The sequence below is a fragment of the Penicillium oxalicum genome, chromosome I, assembly GCF_001723175.1.
Source record: "Penicillium oxalicum strain HP7-1 chromosome I, whole genome shotgun sequence".
In the NCBI taxonomy this organism is placed as follows: domain Eukaryota; kingdom Fungi; phylum Ascomycota; class Eurotiomycetes; order Eurotiales; family Aspergillaceae; genus Penicillium; species Penicillium oxalicum.
Genome location: NC_064650.1, coordinates 2,086,771 through 2,105,504, shown reverse-complemented (window position 1 = coordinate 2,105,504; position 18,734 = coordinate 2,086,771). Strand labels below are relative to the sequence as shown.

General features: G+C 51.2%; 8 protein-coding genes across 8 annotated transcripts; 4 read left to right on the top strand and 4 right to left on the bottom strand.

Annotated features, from left to right (window-relative positions):
* Positions 1 to 460: 460 nt before the first annotated feature.
* Positions 461 to 1,799, bottom strand: POX_a00713 (Acetylxylan esterase A; the record flags this gene model as incomplete). Its single annotated transcript, XM_050109652.1, has 3 exons — positions 461 to 1,168; positions 1,235 to 1,491; positions 1,574 to 1,799. The coding sequence occupies 3 exons, from the start codon at positions 1,797 to 1,799 to the stop codon at positions 461 to 463; spliced, it is 1,191 nt and encodes a 396-aa protein (XP_049973420.1).
* A 3,717-nt stretch (positions 1,800 to 5,516) lies between these two features.
* On the top strand, positions 5,517 to 7,513 carry POX_a00712 (uncharacterized protein; the record flags this gene model as incomplete). Its single annotated transcript, XM_050109651.1, has 10 exons — positions 5,517 to 5,588; positions 5,651 to 5,711; positions 5,787 to 6,090; positions 6,164 to 6,251; positions 6,329 to 6,473; positions 6,538 to 6,543; positions 6,605 to 6,740; positions 6,799 to 6,889; positions 6,974 to 7,388; positions 7,476 to 7,513. The coding sequence occupies 10 exons, from the start codon at positions 5,517 to 5,519 to the stop codon at positions 7,511 to 7,513; spliced, it is 1,356 nt and encodes a 451-aa protein (XP_049973419.1).
* A 482-nt stretch (positions 7,514 to 7,995) lies between these two features.
* On the top strand, positions 7,996 to 8,561 carry POX_a00711 (uncharacterized protein; the record flags this gene model as incomplete). The annotated part of the gene is made up of 4 exons (XM_050109650.1): positions 7,996 to 8,033; positions 8,112 to 8,169; positions 8,276 to 8,368; positions 8,484 to 8,561. 4 exons carry the CDS (start codon positions 7,996 to 7,998, stop codon positions 8,559 to 8,561), a joined length of 267 nt encoding a protein of 88 aa, XP_049973418.1.
* A 625-nt stretch (positions 8,562 to 9,186) lies between these two features.
* On the bottom strand, positions 9,187 to 10,977 carry POX_a00710 (Elongator complex protein 3; the record flags this gene model as incomplete). The annotated part of the gene is made up of 2 exons (XM_050109649.1): positions 9,187 to 10,613; positions 10,674 to 10,977. The coding sequence occupies 2 exons, from the start codon at positions 10,975 to 10,977 to the stop codon at positions 9,187 to 9,189; spliced, it is 1,731 nt and encodes a 576-aa protein (XP_049973417.1).
* Positions 10,978 to 11,353: 376 nt separating this feature from the next.
* POX_a00709 (Succinate--CoA ligase) lies at positions 11,354 to 12,777 on the top strand (the record flags this gene model as incomplete). Its single annotated transcript, XM_050109648.1, has 7 exons — positions 11,354 to 11,520; positions 11,591 to 11,619; positions 11,678 to 11,804; positions 11,865 to 11,927; positions 12,035 to 12,060; positions 12,124 to 12,206; positions 12,277 to 12,777. 7 exons carry the CDS (start codon positions 11,354 to 11,356, stop codon positions 12,775 to 12,777), a joined length of 996 nt encoding a protein of 331 aa, XP_049973416.1.
* A 417-nt stretch (positions 12,778 to 13,194) lies between these two features.
* On the bottom strand, positions 13,195 to 13,986 carry POX_a00708 (uncharacterized protein; the record flags this gene model as incomplete). The annotated part of the gene is made up of 1 exon (XM_050109647.1): positions 13,195 to 13,986. The coding sequence occupies one exon, from the start codon at positions 13,984 to 13,986 to the stop codon at positions 13,195 to 13,197; it is 792 nt and encodes a 263-aa protein (XP_049973415.1).
* Positions 13,987 to 15,266: 1,280 nt separating this feature from the next.
* Positions 15,267 to 16,334, top strand: POX_a00707 (uncharacterized protein; the record flags this gene model as incomplete). The annotated part of the gene is made up of 3 exons (XM_050109646.1): positions 15,267 to 15,629; positions 15,730 to 15,787; positions 15,874 to 16,334. 3 exons carry the CDS (start codon positions 15,267 to 15,269, stop codon positions 16,332 to 16,334), a joined length of 882 nt encoding a protein of 293 aa, XP_049973414.1.
* A 253-nt stretch (positions 16,335 to 16,587) lies between these two features.
* POX_a00706 (uncharacterized protein) lies at positions 16,588 to 17,985 on the bottom strand (the record flags this gene model as incomplete). The annotated part of the gene is made up of 1 exon (XM_050109645.1): positions 16,588 to 17,985. One exon carries the CDS (start codon positions 17,983 to 17,985, stop codon positions 16,588 to 16,590), a length of 1,398 nt encoding a protein of 465 aa, XP_049973413.1.
* Positions 17,986 to 18,734: the final 749 nt, after the last annotated feature.

Sequence of the window (18,734 nt, the reverse complement as noted above, 5' to 3'; positions counted from 1 at the left end):
CCATCGCTTGGAAATAGGTACTCGGTCCAAAGTTGCGTCGCGAATGTTATGAAACAAGATTCGGACACCTCTAGCAAGGCCAATTGTGCCGTGGAATTCAGCTTGGGGCAGCTATCCTCGATTGAGAGGATGGAGGAGGACGTGGAAGGGCCATGATGGATCCCAACTATTGACAGGCCATGGTCCGATCATCGTGGAGAGAAGCCGCACGCAATGGTATACTGAGATAGTTTTGTAGATATAAGTCTGCTGATCAGCTCCCAAAAACAAAAGAGTCCTGGTTGACGGGCTAACGGGCACTTTCAAAGATACGGACCACTTCTCTAGGCTCCGAAGACCATCCCGACGGGGTTTCCGTCTACAGTCCCACAGACAAGGAATTCGAGAGCTCAGAAAACATATTTTCAAAAAAAAAAAAAAAGATTGCTTGATGACTATAAGGATTTGAAAAGGCTCTCATTTACAGACACTGGGAGTACCAGGGGTTAGAGGCCGTGCAGGTGAGTCCTGCCGCGCATTGAGTTGGACCAGTCCAACCGTTACCTCCACATTGGCCCCATTGTTGGGCAACGCCGCCGCCCGAGCCGCCAGATCCTCCAGAGCCTTGGGTAGGACCCGTGCTCACGCTTGTCGTCGTTGTGCTGCCTTGGTTAGTCGATGTGGTCGTAGAAGGCGAGGAGCCGCTGCCGGGGGAGCCGCCGTCGGAGGAACCGCTACCTGAAAATCCAAACCAATCCATATCCTTCGAACCGTGAATCGGAACAGTGTGACCAACGCCGGTGGCGAGAATACCCTGCAGGTTGGGACCCCAGTTGGTGGTCTTGTAGTTGGCCTGGGGGTTGTTGTTCAGAACCGATTGGGGCGCATCGTAGTTGTAGCCGAAGACACCGGCCCACTCCTTGCAGGTCTCGTAGAAGTTCTGAGGGTAGAGGGTGGTGTCGGCGGTACCGTGGTAGATCTGCATGCGAGGGCGAGAGCCAGTGTAGCCGGCGTACATGGCCTTGGCGATTCCGCCCCAGTGCTGAGGGGTGCTGATCACTTTACCCTGGGCGCAGCTGCTGTTCCAAGCATCGGCTTGGTTGGCGGCGGAGTAGAAGCATCCGGCGGGAACTCCGGAGTAAACAACGGCGGCCTTGAACAGCTCGGGGTAGGTTGCGGCCATGACGTTCTGTCCATCAATCATCTTCTGTTAGCAAATACACCTGAGACTGTGCAGTTCTTGGGGGTTATTCACGGTCATCATGGCACCAGAGCTAGATCCGGTGACGAAGATCTTGCTGGTGTCCACCTTGTACTGCTTGGTAGTCCAGTCGACCATGTTGGCGATCGAGTTGCTGTCACCACCACCGTTGTGGGTCAGAGCAGCCTTGGAGCTGACATCCCAGCAAGTTCCGCTGTAGGGGCTTTCGGGGTAGATGACAATGAAGCCATACTGCTCAGCCAGCTGAGCGTAAGGGGAGCCAGTGTAGTAAGCTTGGGCGGTACCAGTGCCTGAAAATCATCTATTAGTCTTCCGATTGTTGGACAAAGCCGAGGATCGAAGACGATCTCCAAAGCGAAGGAGCTCACTTACAGTAGTGGATGGCAACGACGACACCGGGGTTGCTGGCCAACTTCTTGGGAACGTAGATGTACATCTTCGTTCCAGAAGGGTTGCTCCCAAAGTTAGTCACCTGCTGCAGCGAGCCGGCATTGACACGCTTTGCAAGATTGCCAGCATCCTGGCCCACTGGACTGGCAGCAGAGAGAGTCAAGAAGAGAAACAAAGTGGTCAAGAACGAGAAGAAAGAGCCCCTCATCTTGGCAATTGGCAGCTTCGATGCTGCTCTTGTCAAAAGGAAGGAAGGTTAAGGAAAGTCTGTGGGATAGAGAAGAAAAAAATTTGATTCAAGTCGGGATATTCTCAAGCATTTATGATTGCTGGGCTGAGACAGCTTGGGGCATCTCTTCTACTTGGCCTCCTCTCTGCTTCATAGCCCTCATCACAGCGAAAGTGGTAATTTCCCCGACAGTCGTTTCACCGTGGGAAGGGTCATGATCCATTCCGGCTGAATGCGAAGCATGGGGTCCAGAGGGAGGGTTTCGGGCGACTGGAAGGCAAGGATCTTCGCTTTGCTCCCTTCGCCGTCACTCAATTGGGAGCTCCGGAACTTGGCTTTTCCTCATTTTCTCAGGCTAAAATAGGGTGTGTCGACCATCCAGGGGTTCCCCGCATCGTGAGCGGATTGGGGAGATTTCTGCAGGATCAGGACTCTTCTCGACAGGGATTCTAGACTCACGGGGCGACCATTGCAGTGATGCATCCGCTCTGAAGAAAGTGAACGGCCCCATGTCGCCCGTGGTGCGGGTTGAATGCCGGTACACCATTCCCCATTTGGTCAACGCGGACCCTCTTCCCTCCCCACTTAAAGTGGCTCCGTGTCTTGCAATAACCTCGATTCTTGTGTGAGAATTGGGTAGATAAAACACCCTGAAACACACTCAAGTCCAGCCACACTGATTTTCGGAACCCTGATTCAGGACTCAGGGTCAACTCCCAGGTGGCCAGCCCTATCGAGCTTTTCTGGGGACTGGTTCGAGGTTGATTCACCTGGGATTTTCAAGTGGAAGAGAATCGCTATGTGGCCCCTTTAAAGTTTTGAGCTCGCATGATGGTGGGCTTGCATCGGATATGTGGCAGGCAGGATGGTATTCCTACGACCACGGCCACAGGCAAAAGGGGTGGGTAAATCATCATCTGGTCGCCTTTCAGATTACACATCGCTTTTGGTCGGCCAAGGCCAGACAGGCATAGTGTTCCGTGTGGCGTGGCTGGCCACCCCCGGCGAGATGGCGAGATGCGGAAAACATCAATCCCGTTGGTGCCAGCTAATCTCAACTGAGCTTGGTCAAACGACGACGTGAGACTGGCTACCATGAATTAGACAGGGTCTGCGGCAGTGGAGTGAGTCATTCGTCACAAGCCCGGGCATCCCTGTAGGAATGAAGAATCAAGCTCTCGCCGACGTTGAGTGAGTACGGTTATGTTCTCCTTTGATCTAGGCTGTTTGAATTCCCGTAGGCGGGCACACACGCCGCATGGGTTCTTCAGAGGAAGCAAGAGTATGCCATTCAAGACTTCTTGGCTTCTCAGACCTGCTGGGACTCTCAAAGAAGCTTATTTTTCCCGAAGGGACTCCCGCTTTCATATCACCGAGTTCTAACAGAGTGAAGTGGATCGCCATGTGCTCAGTTTATTGTGCGGCATTGCGTGAAGAGTGGAGACCACGCTCGGTAGTCTGGGACTCTTGAGGGGGGGGGGGGGGGGCTCTGGGCTTCAGATGCTGGTTGGTAGACACTTCGTCAAGTGAAAGGAGCCACAAGGGTTTGATACGAATAGATGATGCTCCACTCGGTGAGTCCTTTTACGGTTCTGCTCCGGTGGAATTTGGATGAAACGGATGGTTTGTGAGAATGAGGTAGGTCGGGAGCCGGGGCTCGATGTGGGAGTTAATCACATGAGTTGTCTGACTTTCCTAAATTGGAATAGACAATTTGACCAGTCCGATTCATTTTAGTAGGCTAGGATCACGGTTCTCTCCTAGCTGGTATCAAATAAGCCAGGGGCAGCTACAAAAAATGCAATTTACAACGCTTTAGGGGGATTCTGGACATGCTGCCAACATTTCATCAAGAATGCCAGACATCTAAAATGCTATGGAACCTGGAGGTATTCCACCCGATTGTGAATCAGAACGCTATTTCATGTCGAGGCTCTCTACAAGGTGCATGTGCTCGTAGATTCGGAAATGCAGCTGGATATAATTTCGTCAAGAGACATCATTGGGATTCATGGAACCTGCGTGCGGAATAGGTTGTGTCTGAGACGAGGGCCCTTGACCGAGGTATGAGCATTTGAATCAATTGCCCCTAGTCAGTGCCACGAATGGCTTTATTCAAATGGAAATCTGTCATAGTTGGAAAGTAACAACCGTTCGCTGGCGAACGAATACTTTGGAATTTATTAGGCTCTAAGAATTCCCATTAGAAGAATTCCCAATACACTACAGAGTCGTCCATTCCTTACTTTATGTTATTTCTTGGGAAATATAAGCCTCACCAATTTGAGGTAAAGACTCTTAATCAATCAACGGTCCGAAACAAGTGACAAAAGCTTGAATCTTGTTCTGTGGCCACGGCCTCTTCGAATCTTAATTCTAAAACCGGCATTCTAGCTTGGAGGCTTAGGATTAAACCCGGAAAAGAAAAGAAAAAAGAAAAAAGAAACATCCGTGAACCCCATTATTGCATCCATTGAGAACTTAGCCCTCGACGTCCTCCGTGCTATTAGGAAGCCAAGCACAAAACACCGATATTAATGGCAGTGGACATGCTCAGAATTATTAGCTTGAGTGAAATACACTTATTCAATCCACAGAAACTCCGGGGATTCAATTTTTGGTACTTCTTGTTTGATTTGAGTACAAGAGTTTAGCCTGTCCGTTGGATATTCTTCCTTTTACTCGCCCCAGCGTTTCAGCCCAAGGATAGATGGTGCCTGATCGCAACTGAGCAATAAGGAAAAAGGACTTTCATACTAAGTAGAGCTTGCCCGATGCAGCTTTCAAGCCCATGACTTATCATTGGAGCACTCAATGAAACCGGCTAAAGTATGCAACGGACAAAAATCCGCTACGAGCTGACACCAACACATCCTGTCAAACAGAAATTGGTCATTCCAGGAACTTCCAACTGTGCGGACGACCGAAGCTGGTCACATAGATTCGCAAAGCTCACGGAGCGAGAATTCTATTACCACAAGAAAAAAGGAGTGCCTCTTTCGACGAAAATAATTCTCGGAATTCCCGAAAATTGCTGGAGCCCACGTTTGGGGGGTCTAACTTGAGCGAAGTTCCATCAGATGGAGGATTATTATTGTCCGAGATTTGTCCCGATCACGGCTAGCGCAATGAAAAAGGGGCATTCCAGGAACAGCCATCTATGTATATCCTTTAATGAAATTTCAACCCGCATTAATTGAGCAATTCAGGTGCCAATTCGTCTATGTATCCGAGGGAGGTCGTCTCATCTCCGACACAACTCCGGACACATTGATCAGTTCAAGGTGACTTGATCCACCGACGATCCCCCGCTTTGGCTGAAGAATCCGTCCAAACTCCGGTGGGGGTCTGCACTGGATTGTGCCTCTTCCACGAATGTGATTTCTGCATTGGTCTACACCTGGAGAAAAATGCACCGTAGTCTGAGACTAGCGTAAGGCTGCCTGCTGAAGAAAGATGGTTGTGCGCAAAATGTAACATCGAATCGCGGGGTTGACTCGCAGGAGGCGTGCTTGGAGCTTCGTCATTTACGTCGTTGATATCGGAAAATCGGGCTAAGGATTGGATTCTGCGGTAGAAAGGTCCGAGAGAAACAAGAAAAAGGGTTGAGCAAGATACCTCACGCTTCTTGGTTATTGCGTTGCACTTCATCATTTCTTTCCTTCGCGACTCCCGTCTCCTGGCGCGTGGACAAAGATGTATCTTGGAAGAGGCTTCTTAATTGCAGGCCTGGCCTTTGCCCACGGGGTTCTGGCTTCCTTGGAAATAGTGTGTCGCTTCTTCTTCAAGAATCTCCGAAGGGGATGGAGAAAGTCTTAACATAGAGATAGGTTCCTGGTGCGACATGGACTGCAGGTGGTACCAATCAACATGTTCAAGCTCATGGCGGTGGTACGTCGATGAATCCAATGATGGACGGGGATGGGTGTCCAAAGTCTTCAAACCGACAGCTGACACCATAATCAGGCATTATCGAAGTCGGTGGTGTGTATTACTGGATCGGTGAAAACAAGCTTGATGGAAGCGCTTTCCAATCCGTGAATTGCTATTCTAGCACCAACTTGGTCGAATGGAACTTCGTTGGAGAGCTGCTGTCTCGTCAGGGTAGCGGAGATCTGGGTCCCAACCGAGTCGTCGAGCGCCCAAAGGTCATCTATAACGAAGCCACACGCAAATATGTCATGTGGATGCACATTGATAGCAGCAACTATGGCGAGGCAAAGACTGGAGTGGCGACATCCTCCAGTGTTTGTGGGAAGTACAATTACCTGTAAGGCCTCCACCTGAACCTCAGGACTTCCAAATCTTCTACCTGTATGACTGAATCTGTCTGCTGCTTAAAGGGGATCGTTCCGACCTCTTGGCTTCGAGTCTCGCGACATGAGTCTTTTCAAAGATGATGACGGATCAGCTTATCTCTTGACAGAGGATGTAAGTCGATCAAAGAGGGGACTAGGGCACGGTGAAGTTCTCGTTGGAGTACTGACATCTCCCTTGTTGGTACATAGCGACCCAACGGCCTTCGAATCAATCGACTGACCGACGACTACACCAATGTCGCATCGAATGTGTACCTGTGGCCCGATCATATTGAGGCTCCAGCGATGTTCAAGAAGAACGGCGTTTATTTCATGTTTGGGTCGCAGTTGACAGGTAAGTTCTTCGCGATACTGCAGTGAGTATAATTACAAGGCTCTGACTGACTTTGATAATGTAGGGTGGTGTAAGTGATGATTCAGCGAGTGCCTTATAAACCCATTTGTAGCGCTGACAAGATGCAACAGCAACGAATGACAACAAATACAGCACTGCCACAAGTCTAAAAGGCCCGTGGTCCTCCTGGAGCAACTTTGCTCCTAGCGGCACACATACGTACGACTCACAAACGTCGTTTATTCTAGGGGTCGGTTCAAATGTCATGTAAGTATCGCCGTGCCATTCTGTTTTCCCCCTCAGAGCGAGTGGCTCATCATATCAGGTACATGGGCGATCGGTGGCTCTCTTCGAATCTCATGGCCTCGACCTATATCTGGCTTCCTTTGACACTTTCCGGACGCACTGCACAATTGGTATGTATAGTCTCCTTATAGCAACGGCCATGGTGTCCATATTCCTGGGACCAGTGCAGACTAACTCGACCTGCGCATCAACAGACCAACCAAAACAGTTGGACTATTTCCAACCAGCGAGCTTGGGCGCCCGGCTCAGCAGAAACAGCTTCGGAAGCTGAATCGTCCTCGAATTCCCTTACGAATGGCGCCAAAGTACTTTCCTGCGGTGGATGTTCTGGCGGCAAATCCGTGGGCTACCTTGGCGGAAGTAGCAACGGTGGGATCAAATTCAGCGGCATCTCTACCAAATCCAGTGGCAGAACCACAGTCCAAGTGCGATATGAAAATGGGGACAGCACTCAACGTTACGCCACTGTGAATGTCAATGGCAAGTCACAGATTCTTGCGTTCGTTCCATCGAAAGATGGAAACACCCCTTCTTCGTCCACTTTGAATGTGGACTTGAATGCAGGGAACTCGAACGTGATTACTATCAGCGGATATCAAGGCGGATGGGGTGAGTATCGCTCGCAGAATGAATCTGCAACCTGAAGCACTTTCTGAATTATGGTCGTCTGGAAGCTAACTGAATGACGAATCCCAGCGCCGGATGTTGATCGTTTGTTAGTACCGCAGCAGTAGGAAATCTGTCCCGCGAAGACATGCGTCATACAGAAACACGTGAACGTTTCGGGAGGTATCAGTGGTCTACTCAGGTAGAAGATCTTGAATTATTCTATTGATGGAGACCCAAGAAAAATTGAGGACTCTGGATAGATCTAAGAAATCTTTCATCCCAAACCGGCGCCATCTTTGTATGGAAAAAATCTTGTAGGGCGCCTGAGACAATCAGAACTCTTCTGATAAGTGTGTAGCTGGAGCTGTAGATGTCAAAAGCGGATGCCTTGCGCTTTGCCGAAAGCGGTCTAGTTCCTGGAATCAGCTCCGCCCGCCAACCTCCGTGACCTTCAATCGTTTGATCGTTCATGGGCGTTAGAGCTATCTCACATCCTCCTTCTCACGACGTGGTTTCATTCGGCGGCATACAGATCACGCCTCCCGTCCACTTCTTCAGACACGAAAAAGACTGACACTTTTATATCACCATCTCATCACCCGCCAAGATGAAGCCAGTTGTGTCGGCGATGAACGCCTGGTCCTGGTAGGCTTTGTTCCAATTCTGCATACAAGCCCGCTTGGTGTATTCAAATAGCATCTAACTAGTCTTTCTCCTCCATAGCGTTGTCATCTCGGCATTCGCGATCGTCATTCTCTCAGTACTCGGCTCGCTCTATGGCGTATGTACACTGTCTTCCTCCGCATCTCCCGACCTCATTTCACGCCTGTCGCTGCGCAATTGATTAGTACACGCTCGGAAACTGATGATCTGATTTCTTCTTCTAGAGCAACAATCATACCGTGATGGGATCTGTCAACGACCCTGAAGATGGCCCCGCCGTGGCCGCTTCTCTGTATACTGCTGTGATCGTCTACGCTGTACGTCATCGATATTCAAATCCCTCGTGAAGCTCACTCGTCTACGAGACTCGGTGCAAAGCTCGAGTCCAACTTCAAACCAAACTTTGACAATATACTTACTCTTTACGATTAGGCCTTCTTCGTGTTCTGCGGTTTCCAGGCTTGGCTCCACCTTCGAGACAGCCGAGGCGGTGCGATATCACTTCGGTAATGCGAGAACGACCTGATAGAAGCAATGACAACAACTCCTTCAGCCTTCCATTCTTCCTCTTCTGTGCGATGGCGGTACCATTCCAGCTGCTTTCGATTCCTGGCTTTTTCAAATAAATTCGGGTCTGTTTTCCGGGGGAATAGGGTGCGTTGGAAAGCACGAGACGCCAGGGGCCGTGCAACAGATCTCAAGGGTGCACATGAAGTCCAGCTCCCAACCGAGCGTCCCCGGGTTCCTGCAGCATTTCGAGTCTCAGAGCTTGCAAACACAAATCTCAGCCGACTCGGTGTGAGATGAAAGGAACTTGCGGAAGTCTCATGATTTCCACCGCACACATTTCTTATGGAGACACGGCGTCTTTTGCGGCCTCTTTGTACATAGCGGTGCGACCCCCGTCTCCTATTGTCTGTTTTTTTTTATTTTTTTGGGGTGTTTTTTCGATCAGGATTGCGATCCCTCGCTATATTCGCGCAATCAAGCACGACACAGACAAATTTCGTCATTGATAATCGTTAAGTCACATGTAACCATTTTTAAGATTCATAAACCCCCACCATCAACGCCTCAAACATGCAAAGATAATTGACGTCCAGCCCCCTTTTTCTTTTTACGTTTTGTTATCACTTTATTCCTCCTCGCCCTCGTATGGATCGAGCATCTTCGACATGTACGGACCATCCAATGTGTATCCCAATCGTGCATAGTAGCTTCGCACGCCCACGCCTGAGATGACACTGATCTTAGTGCTCCCGTGCTCCTCGCGAGCGATGCGCTCGGCCTCCTCCATGAGCAGGGTTCCAAACCCACGGTGTTGGAATTTCCGAGCATCGCGACCATGAAGGGGTACTGCGGATCCGTACACATGCAGCTCGCGCACGATACTCGTCTGCTGGCCGGTGAACTCGGGACGGAATGTGTGAGTGGCGCTGCACTTGCGAAGCCGGAGTAGGCCAATGAGAATGTCCTGCTTGGGATCCTCGTAGGCCAAGAAAGTCTCCCAGCCTCCGTTTGCCGCGTAGTCACGACGGATCAATTCGACTTGCGAAGGACGGATTTTATTCTTGACTTCGTTGATTCCGACCTCACGAGTACGGACGTCCCGACAGGTCGTTCCGAAGTCCTTCATTCTTGCCAGGGCTAGCTCACGAAGGTTGCCGTTCTCAACACCAGAGGTGACCAGGGGCATGGGGATATCTCGCTGGACACGGTAGATTCGGGTCCATGGAGGAACCAGGGCGAGAATGCGCGCCACAAGATCGATCAACGCGTTTGGAGTATAGTTCTTGTATCGGCCGGTCCGCCACAGTTCGTACAGACCGGTTCCGCGAATGACCAGCGTGGGGTAAATTTTCAGACCGTCTGTACGGAAGGCGGGGTTTTCAAAGTACTCCTGGAACTGGAACAGGTCGCGTTCCATCCCCACGTTCGGCAGATCAGGCATCATGTGGCTGACGACCTTGAAGCCAGCATCCTTGGCCAGCTTGAAGGTTTCGGCCACTGCGGCGACGGTGTGGCCACGATTAGTGTCTCGTGCCACATCCTCGTAAAGACTCTGGACTCCAATCTCCAATCGCGTGCATCCATAGCGAAGCATGCTGCTGAGATGAGTGTCCAGGCAATAATCTGGACGAGTCTCGATCGTGATACCTACACATTTGGTGTTACTCATCTCGCCCGCCAGGACAGCCTCGTCCACATTGTCGGTCTGGTAGCCACTCAGGGCGTTGTGAAGCTGCGAAATGAAACTGTCGCGGTAGTCTTCGGGCAGGGACATGAATGTTCCACCCATGATGATATATTCAACCTTGTCCACACTGTGTCCCAACGACTTAATCTGATCGACCCGTCCTCGGGCCTGCTCAAAGGGATCGTAGCGCGCGCGAATCGCCCGCATCGACGTGGGTTCATATCCGGTGTAGGATTGTGTCGAATATTCAAAGTCGGAGTCGGGACCACCCGGGCAGTAGACGCAGATGTTACCGGTATAGGCGATATGAGGGCATCGATGGGGCTTGCACATCACAGCCACCACGGCGATACCAGACGATGTTCCTGCGCGTCGGGGTCAGCTTGTCAAACCCCCGTCACTTTGTATCTGGAATGCTGACTTACGGATTGGCTTTGCAATGAGTTTGGGCAAGATGTATTTTTTGTAATGCTCCGGCACGGCAGCGATGATTGCCGTGAGAGGAGGTTGAGTGGCCAGCGAGTGCTTCTTCGCGATCATGCCCCGCAGCTTGTTCAGATTGATATCTTTCCGCGGCGTGGAGATGTCTTTCTGAGACTCATATTCTTGGATGAGCGCATTTGCAATGTCGGAGCATGCTCGCATGTATCGCTCATTCTCTGGAATCAATTTGTTGTTCTTTTTCGCCGTCTTCTTGTTGATCGGCGCCGTCATCGTCATGGTGGCCATAGTGAGGGAGTATCACCGCACAGCGGCGACCGAGTTTGCGCAAAGCTGCTGGGTACTGAGAATTTTCGGCTACCTGCGGGTTGGAGATCAGAGTTGGTACAGGCGAATTCACAAGCTTGCTAGGAGTTGTGGGACACAAGCTGAGAGCGCAAACGCCAGAAAAGAGAAAAAAAAAGAAAAGAGGTGTGGTGGCCGAGGCAGGACTCCGAACTGAGGTGAGGCTCTCGGGTCCGCTTAAGTAAAAGGATTTGTCCCGAACGAAATCTCCCGGGCGCGCATCCCGAATCCTATCCATCTCTTCCCCGAGTCAAACCTCAATCTTTACCACGCACTCCCTCCTCTCCTCTCCCATCCCCCTTCGATTACCTTCACAGCCATGCAGGCCTTCCGCCGTAACACCCTTTCGGCCGTCCGAAATGTCGCTGGCCAGCAGCGCCGGACCTACCTTAAGGCCACCTCTGCCTACGCCGAGACCGTGAACAACCTGCGGATCAACAAGGATACCAAGGTTCTGTTCCAGGGCTTCACTGGAAAGCAGGGAACGTGAGTGATGATCTCGATCATTGACGTGATTCAATGCGCCAAATACTGACAAGCTTCGTTTCTCCCCCAGTTTCCACGCCGAGCAGGCCATCGCCTACGGTATTTATCCTTGCGTCGCGATCTCGAAAAAAAAAACATCAACTCACCCATGTAACAGGCACCAACGTCGTCGGTGGTACCAACCCCAAGAAGGCCGGCACTACTCACCTCGACCTCCCCGTTTTCGCCAACGTCGCCGATGCCGTGAAGGAAACCGGTGCTACTGCCTCTGCCATCTTCGTCCCGTACGAGAATTTGATATCCCCAAACATTGGAATTGCCGGCCACTGACCGATCATTATCAGCCCCCCTCTCGCTGCCGCCGGTATTGAGGAGGCCATCTCCGCTGAGGTTCCCCTTGTTGTTTGGTAGGTCTCGATGGCTTTTTGCGACTCGGTGGCGCTCGTCTCCCCTGACAAGCCAACCTTTTTGCCCCCTTGGGCCAAAGCTAACAATTGACGATTGCGCTCCACAGCATTACCGAGGGTATTCCCCAGCATGGTACGAAATGAACGGCGATTTTTTTTTTCGATTCCAAGATCATAGCTGATATGTCGTTTGCAGACATGGTTCGCATCACCGACATCCTCAAGACCCAGAACAAGACCCGTCTCGTTGGCCCCAACTGCCCCGGTATCATTGCTCCCGTAAGTGTGGATCATCATGAACCCCCCCCCCCTCTTCATGGCCATCGACTGATGTTCGCCGCTTCTCCAGGGTCAATGCAAGATCGGCATCATGCCCGGCTTCATCCACAAGCGCGGTCGTGTCGGTATCGTCTCCCGTTCCGGTACTCTGACCTACGAGGCCGTCAACCAGACCACCCAGGCTGGTCTCGGTCAGTCCCTTGTCGTCGGTATTGGCGGTGACCCCTTCTCCGGCACCAACTTCATCGACTGCCTGAAGATCTTCCTCGAGGACCCCGAGACCGACCGTATCATTATGATCGGTGAGATTGGTGGTTCCGCCGAGGAAGAGGCCGCCGAGTACTTCAAGGCCAACAACATCCACAACAAGCCCGCCGTCTCCTTCATTGCTGGTATCAGTGCTCCCCCCGGCCGCCGTATGGGCCACGCCGGTGCCATCGTCAGCGGTGGTAAGGGTGGTGCCGACTCCAAGATCTCCGCCCTTCAGGATGCCGGTGTCATTGTCGAGCGCAGCCCCGCCTCGCTCGGCAAGACCCTGCTCGCTGAGTTCGTCAAGCGTGACCTTGTTTAAATTTCCACCAAGTCTGGAAACAAAGCTTGTGCTTTGATTCGCCGTCCGGTGCTCTCTTAGTGTCCTGGTACCTGATATGAAAGACTGGGGGTTGTGGAGGTATATCAACCATCTCTTTGTTCAAAATGGGTTGAACTGGCGGTCCATGTTTTCTTCTCATACCGCGTCTGTATTCTCTTAGTTATTTTTTTTTACCTTTCTTCCTCCGTGTTAGAGACCCTTGAAAGTAATCAGTTTCATGTGCCATTGAAGATGTATTCTTGCTACCGAATTGCACGCATGCCCCTACACCATCTCTCTGCCAGTATCATTCTGAACATCGTACAATCCTCTCCTTGAGTACCCCCCCCCCCCCCCCAATTGTGGGCTGAGCTTCATGGGCCGGTTCACGCACAAGCACCAGACCGCGTCAATTATCTACAATTGACGCCTTGCCCCCCCAACCCTATTCAAAGCCTGGACAATTGCCTCGGTATCCATCACATCTGCAAACTCCCCTTCCAGACTCGCAACCGACACCCGATGCACAGTCTCGGCATCGAATCCTCCCTTCCCAAACGTCGCCGTCGCATCCGCCGCAAGAATCACTCGACCCTTGTCCACCGACACCTCATTCTCGCGCGACCCATCCGATCGAAACCGAACCCGCCCATTCCCCACCGACCGAGGGCGATCCACGACGCCCAGATTCGCCGCCATCCGCACCGTCGTGGACACACAGTGATCCGTCGTCAGTCCGGCACAGACAATCTGTCGAATGTCCCTAGCGCGCAAGTACGCCTCCAGCGTGGTCCCGATGAAAGCGGAATTGACATTCTTCCAGAAGATGGGCTCGGTCCCGTCGGTCGCGGGCGCAGCAAAGGCGAGTGGTTGGATTCCATTCAGCGGGTGAGCATGATGAAGGGGGGAGGTGGGAGAGTCGGAGGAGTGGAAGATGTGGATGATTTCGAGGGTCGGGGCCTGTTTTTCTACACTTTTAGGTTCGGAGGTTGAGGCGGATGGGGAAGTTGCTGCTTCCAGTGCTTGTGCTTGTGCTTTTGCTGCTCGGAAACTGGAGACGAGGGATTGGAGATTCTCTTCGTAGTGAGGATTGGATCGGGCAGTGCCCCAGTGCGAAAGGGTGTCTGGATGGGTAAAGGCGGATTGGTTGTCGATGAGGATGAGGGCGGTTGGAAGATGGAGATTCAGATCTGGAATCGGTTGGGTCATTTTGAGCTGGAGCCCTGGGAGAAAATGGATGAGACTTGGTCTGATGATAGTTTGATCTGATCTATAGTATAGCACACAGTCGATAAGACTATAAGAAGATGGGGAAATTGAAAGGGTATATATAGTTCAGGAATCAACCCTCGGTGACTGGTGATGTATACATCTTGAGAATACTTTTATCGTATATGGATTTTATCAGGACCGAGGTTTCATGGCTCCCTGAGTCACCTCGTATTGTGATTTCTAATCCACCTTCCCCTTCAACCTGAACACCCGGGGGAGAAATGAAGGTTTTTTTCTTCTTTTTTTTTCTTTTGATCGTTGCCTTTTCTCAATAATGGCATGGGTGACCGAAGCTTTCGTTCTAAACAGTGTCTAGCTCAATGGTGGGATCAAAACCAGTCTCCGAGTGTAGTACTGTATTATGCTTCCCATCATACAGTATTGATCTTCATTAAAATTCTCAAACGGACCACTTCTTCAATAGTCGAAATAGGCCCGAAGTTTTGCCGTAAGGACTCTGATCCTGGAGGAAGATGCATGGATCACCCATGCAGGAGACAAAGTATAACCCTTGTCCTCGCACCCAAGGCATTGTCAAAAGGTCCCATCGCTTGCCCTGTCTCACCTGGTCGCAGAGGGCTTAAACAACACTCTCCTCTCTCTCTCTCTCTCTCTCTCTCTCTCTCTCTCTCTCCTTGCAGGGACTATTCTCGCATGGCTCAGCCCTCTGATTCTCCTACAGTGCTTTGAATGATCAAAAAGAAGGTAGAAGAAGAAAAAGAGGAAGAAGAAACAAATACCAACAACCAATTCTCACGAACCTAAAGAATTTCAATGCACCAAGGGCTGCTCCGTGATCAAACACCGATTCGACAAAGCACAATGGTTCTGAAACCGGCGCTAACATTTAAACGGTTCATCCAATACGAAGCCATAGCGCCCGTGACGAGATTTCTCCAAATAAGCGCTTGACCCGCGTCTGTCTGGGGGTCTGTTTCTCGAATCTATCCTTATCCCGAAGATTCAGGATTCCAGGATTCTCGAATACGAGTGATCCGACTGGAGTCGTGTCTTTTCCATGGATGCCGCGAGCAATATTTAAGTTCCATAGTCAATGTTGAGTCTTCTTCAGGTCTTCATCTCCTCTGCCCCTTCCCCTCCCCAGCTCAAACTCAAGAGAAAATAAAAGGAAGAAAAGAGATCCTCGGTACGGTTCTCCCGTTTGATCCCATCTTGAGCCACTCCATCGTATAGCAGGTTATAAATTGCTTTTCAAGATGGGTCTTACATTCTCTCAACTACGCCGGAGATCATCCCAAAATACTACACAGCACCATCTGGTGGTCACACCTCCCGCCCAAGGAGGAGGATCAATCTTGACCAGTTCGTCTGAAAAAGTCTTCACCGTACTGAATGATTATCTGAGCTTCGAGAATCCACTACCGCTCGATCTGGCGGTGGAATCTCTCTTGAAGCTGTTGCCCGCAGATGCTCCGGACTCGGAAGAGATCTTCCGATTCGGAGAAGATTGCTTCGAAATTGCCGAGATGCTCTCGTACCAGTCCTTGTCTCATTCGAGATTGGCGCAATTACTGGAGGCTTTGGGGTTATCGAGTCATTTTACTAGTCTGACGAGCGAGGTATGGATTTGCAGCCCGGGGGGCCAACAAAAAAAAACAAAAAAAGAAAAAGGAAAGGGCCTCGATCCTTGGAAATCATGCGAACTGACTCGGTTTGCAGAATGGGAGAGTCTGGCATTTTGAACTGCTTCGAAGATCCATGCAGAATTTTTGTGCAGGTACAGAGTTAAAACTTTGTGTTACATTCTGTCTATCTGATCTTCTAGTCTTGGGCGACGGCGCTGACCACTTGATCATGACCCAGGACCCGAGATCGACCATGTGGAAAGATACGTCAACTATAATTCATTCCTGGCTCATCTTTACGACCATCGCATCTTCCCGACAGATCCTACGTACGCGTTGTGGGCGATGCGTGCGGCCTTTGAGGATGACAGAAAGCACGAGTCTCGGTCACTTCGGAGTTCCTGGGTTTTAGGAGCAGCCCAGTGGATTCTGTGGAATGGACAGAGTCTGTTCAAGCTCGTCGTAGAACCGGCACTGTTCGATGTGACGTTGGAGACGTGGCCGGCTTCGAATCGGGAAGCGTGGGAAGCCGGGAGCTTGTATGTTGGCACGGGGGGCTTTTCTCTGGAGAGGTGGCGGTTCTGGAAAACGGGATTTGGTCAAGCGGCCGACGATGATGGTCTGAGTGAAGAATGTCGAGATATCTCTCAGAGAGCGATGACGTTGATGGAGATGTTTGAAAAGAATATGATGTTTTAGGTAAACCCCCCCCCCCCTGGGTGGGCATGGAATATTTGCTCGAGGCAATGTTTACTCCCACGAGATACCCCGGTTTATTGTGGGGTTGCTAACGGATCAATGGTGGTACATATCATCCATGACCCATAAGGCATTACAGTATTAGAGGGTGATGATTGCGGTGTGGGAATCACATGAAGTATCGTATCCTAGCTGGTAGGAATGATAAAAGGAAATTGACCTTTTGCGGAAAATGTGGAGTGCATTGCGAGATCTACTCGTCCAAAAGCGGCTCCTGGCCATTCTTGATGGGAACCACAATCGGCTCCCTCAATTTCTCTCTGCTCTCCGTGTTGTCTCTCACGTTCGAGGTCACCACTTGACCATAGTTGCTCGGTGCGATCCGGTTGCAAGGAACGCCCGAGGGATTGACCAGGTTCTGGCACTGAAACACTTCATCTTGTAAGTTCGTGTTCGACATGGGCAGCCCCAAGGTGTGATTGACGGATTGAATGTCAATGTTGTCAAATTTGATTCCCGGGCAGGGATGCACATCAGAGCAGTATAACGACGCAGCGATGTTGTACCGTGATGTACCCTTGATATTCGACCAGGTCACATCCTCAATCGCCATCTTGGACGTATTGCAGTTTCCGGCATTCTCATTGTAGATACACTGCGCGATCTGAATGGGCATGGCGACATTGGTCAATTCGAAGTTCCGGAAGACCACGTTCTTGACCAGACCACTGCCGCCTCCGCCCGCGTCGCCGTTGGAGCTGTCGTCCTCGGGAATACCCTGCCAGGTTTTGATGAAAGCGGCTTCCATGCAATTGATGCACTTGACATCCTCAAAGGTGATATTCTCCACATAGTCCGGGGTTTGGGGGTACTGCCCCAGCGATCCGATGGCCATTCCGAACCCCCGGTGACAAACCACATTTCGAACCAGGAGGTTGGTAGTATTTCCCTTGACGGCGATGCAATCATCTTGGTTTGACACCACGGCGTTCTCCACTAGGAGGTCATGGCTATTCCATGAATCATAACCATCCGTGTTGACCGTTCCCCATTCGTCATTGCTGGTTGCATTGACATAAAAATTGGTGATCGAGACGTTCCTGCTCTGCCACACAAAAGTAGCCCAGAACTGCGGTTGGATGATCTTCAATCCATCCACCCAGAGATTCGTCGAGTTGTAGAAAGTGATGCTGATCGGCCGGCCGGGCTGATTGCTTTGATTGCGATTCTGGGTATACCAAGCCTGTCCTTGGCCGTTATACCAGCCTCCTTCCTCGCCTTTGAGCGTCACATTGGTGCCCCCAAACAGCCATGCCGTTGACTGATCTTGGAACACGACCGAGTAGGAGTGAGACAGCCAGTATGGGATGTCCGTGGAGAAGCGCAGCTCTCCCCGGAGGGAAACGTCGCAATTCACCAGATTGGTCGTGTTCATCACCGAGTTGACATTGAAGACGTGGTTTGCCGCAAAGACGACCTTTCCGTCGTGTCCGCATAGTTCAAAAGCCTCTTCGATCGAGGGCGCGTCATCGACCGGTTGACCACCATTCTTCAGCGATTCGGGAAATAGCGTGCATGTATTGTCCTGGCGGACGACCCAACCCGCAGCCGCGGCGGCTAGCGCTAAGTGCAGCCACAGACGCATCGCCATGTATGGTCGGGGTCGCTCTATTCTCGCCCGGACCTCGAAACTTCGATTTCGAGAGAAAGTGGAAAAGGAATGAAAATGGGGGGGGGAACACAAAGAAGAGCCTTCCTGGATGAGTTTTCAACACAGAGCGAGGAGCGAGGGACGCCGCACTTAAGGCATGCCTACATTTGAAATATTCCATATGGTATTTCTTGCTCCTTGGTGGGTCTGCTCACCAGGTTTGGCCCTGTGATTGCCTTTCATGACCGCATGGCTCAACGCCAGGCGCAAGCGTTGGTTCCTGTTCCCCGCATTTTGCCATGCCCATCATCGGGGGGGGGAGAGCCTTCCAGCGACCGTCAACAACGGACTCCTTGGGATCCAATCATCCATGCCGGCAACCCACAGTCCTGGACTAGGCTCAACCTGAATGGGTCAATGCGCTCGGGTAGGGATGGAAATCGAATCTGAATCTGCGAGGGGGAACAGCACCGTGGACAAAGGAGAGAATCAAAGAGAGCGAGAGAGCGAGAGGGTGTTTTGCGTGATATTCTCCCTGGTGCAGATAGTGCCGTCATCTGATACGGGAACCTCGTCCCGTGAGCAAACTCATCGCCTCGAGTCACGACGGAATTCCTCTGGATGACCCTTGATCTTGACAGAACATCCCCATCCGTCCAGGAGGAGCAACACTCATGTGCGTGGATCCTACACTTTGATGCGACATCTTGCAAGCGACGGTCATGATCCTTGGAGGATTGTTGTGCCAT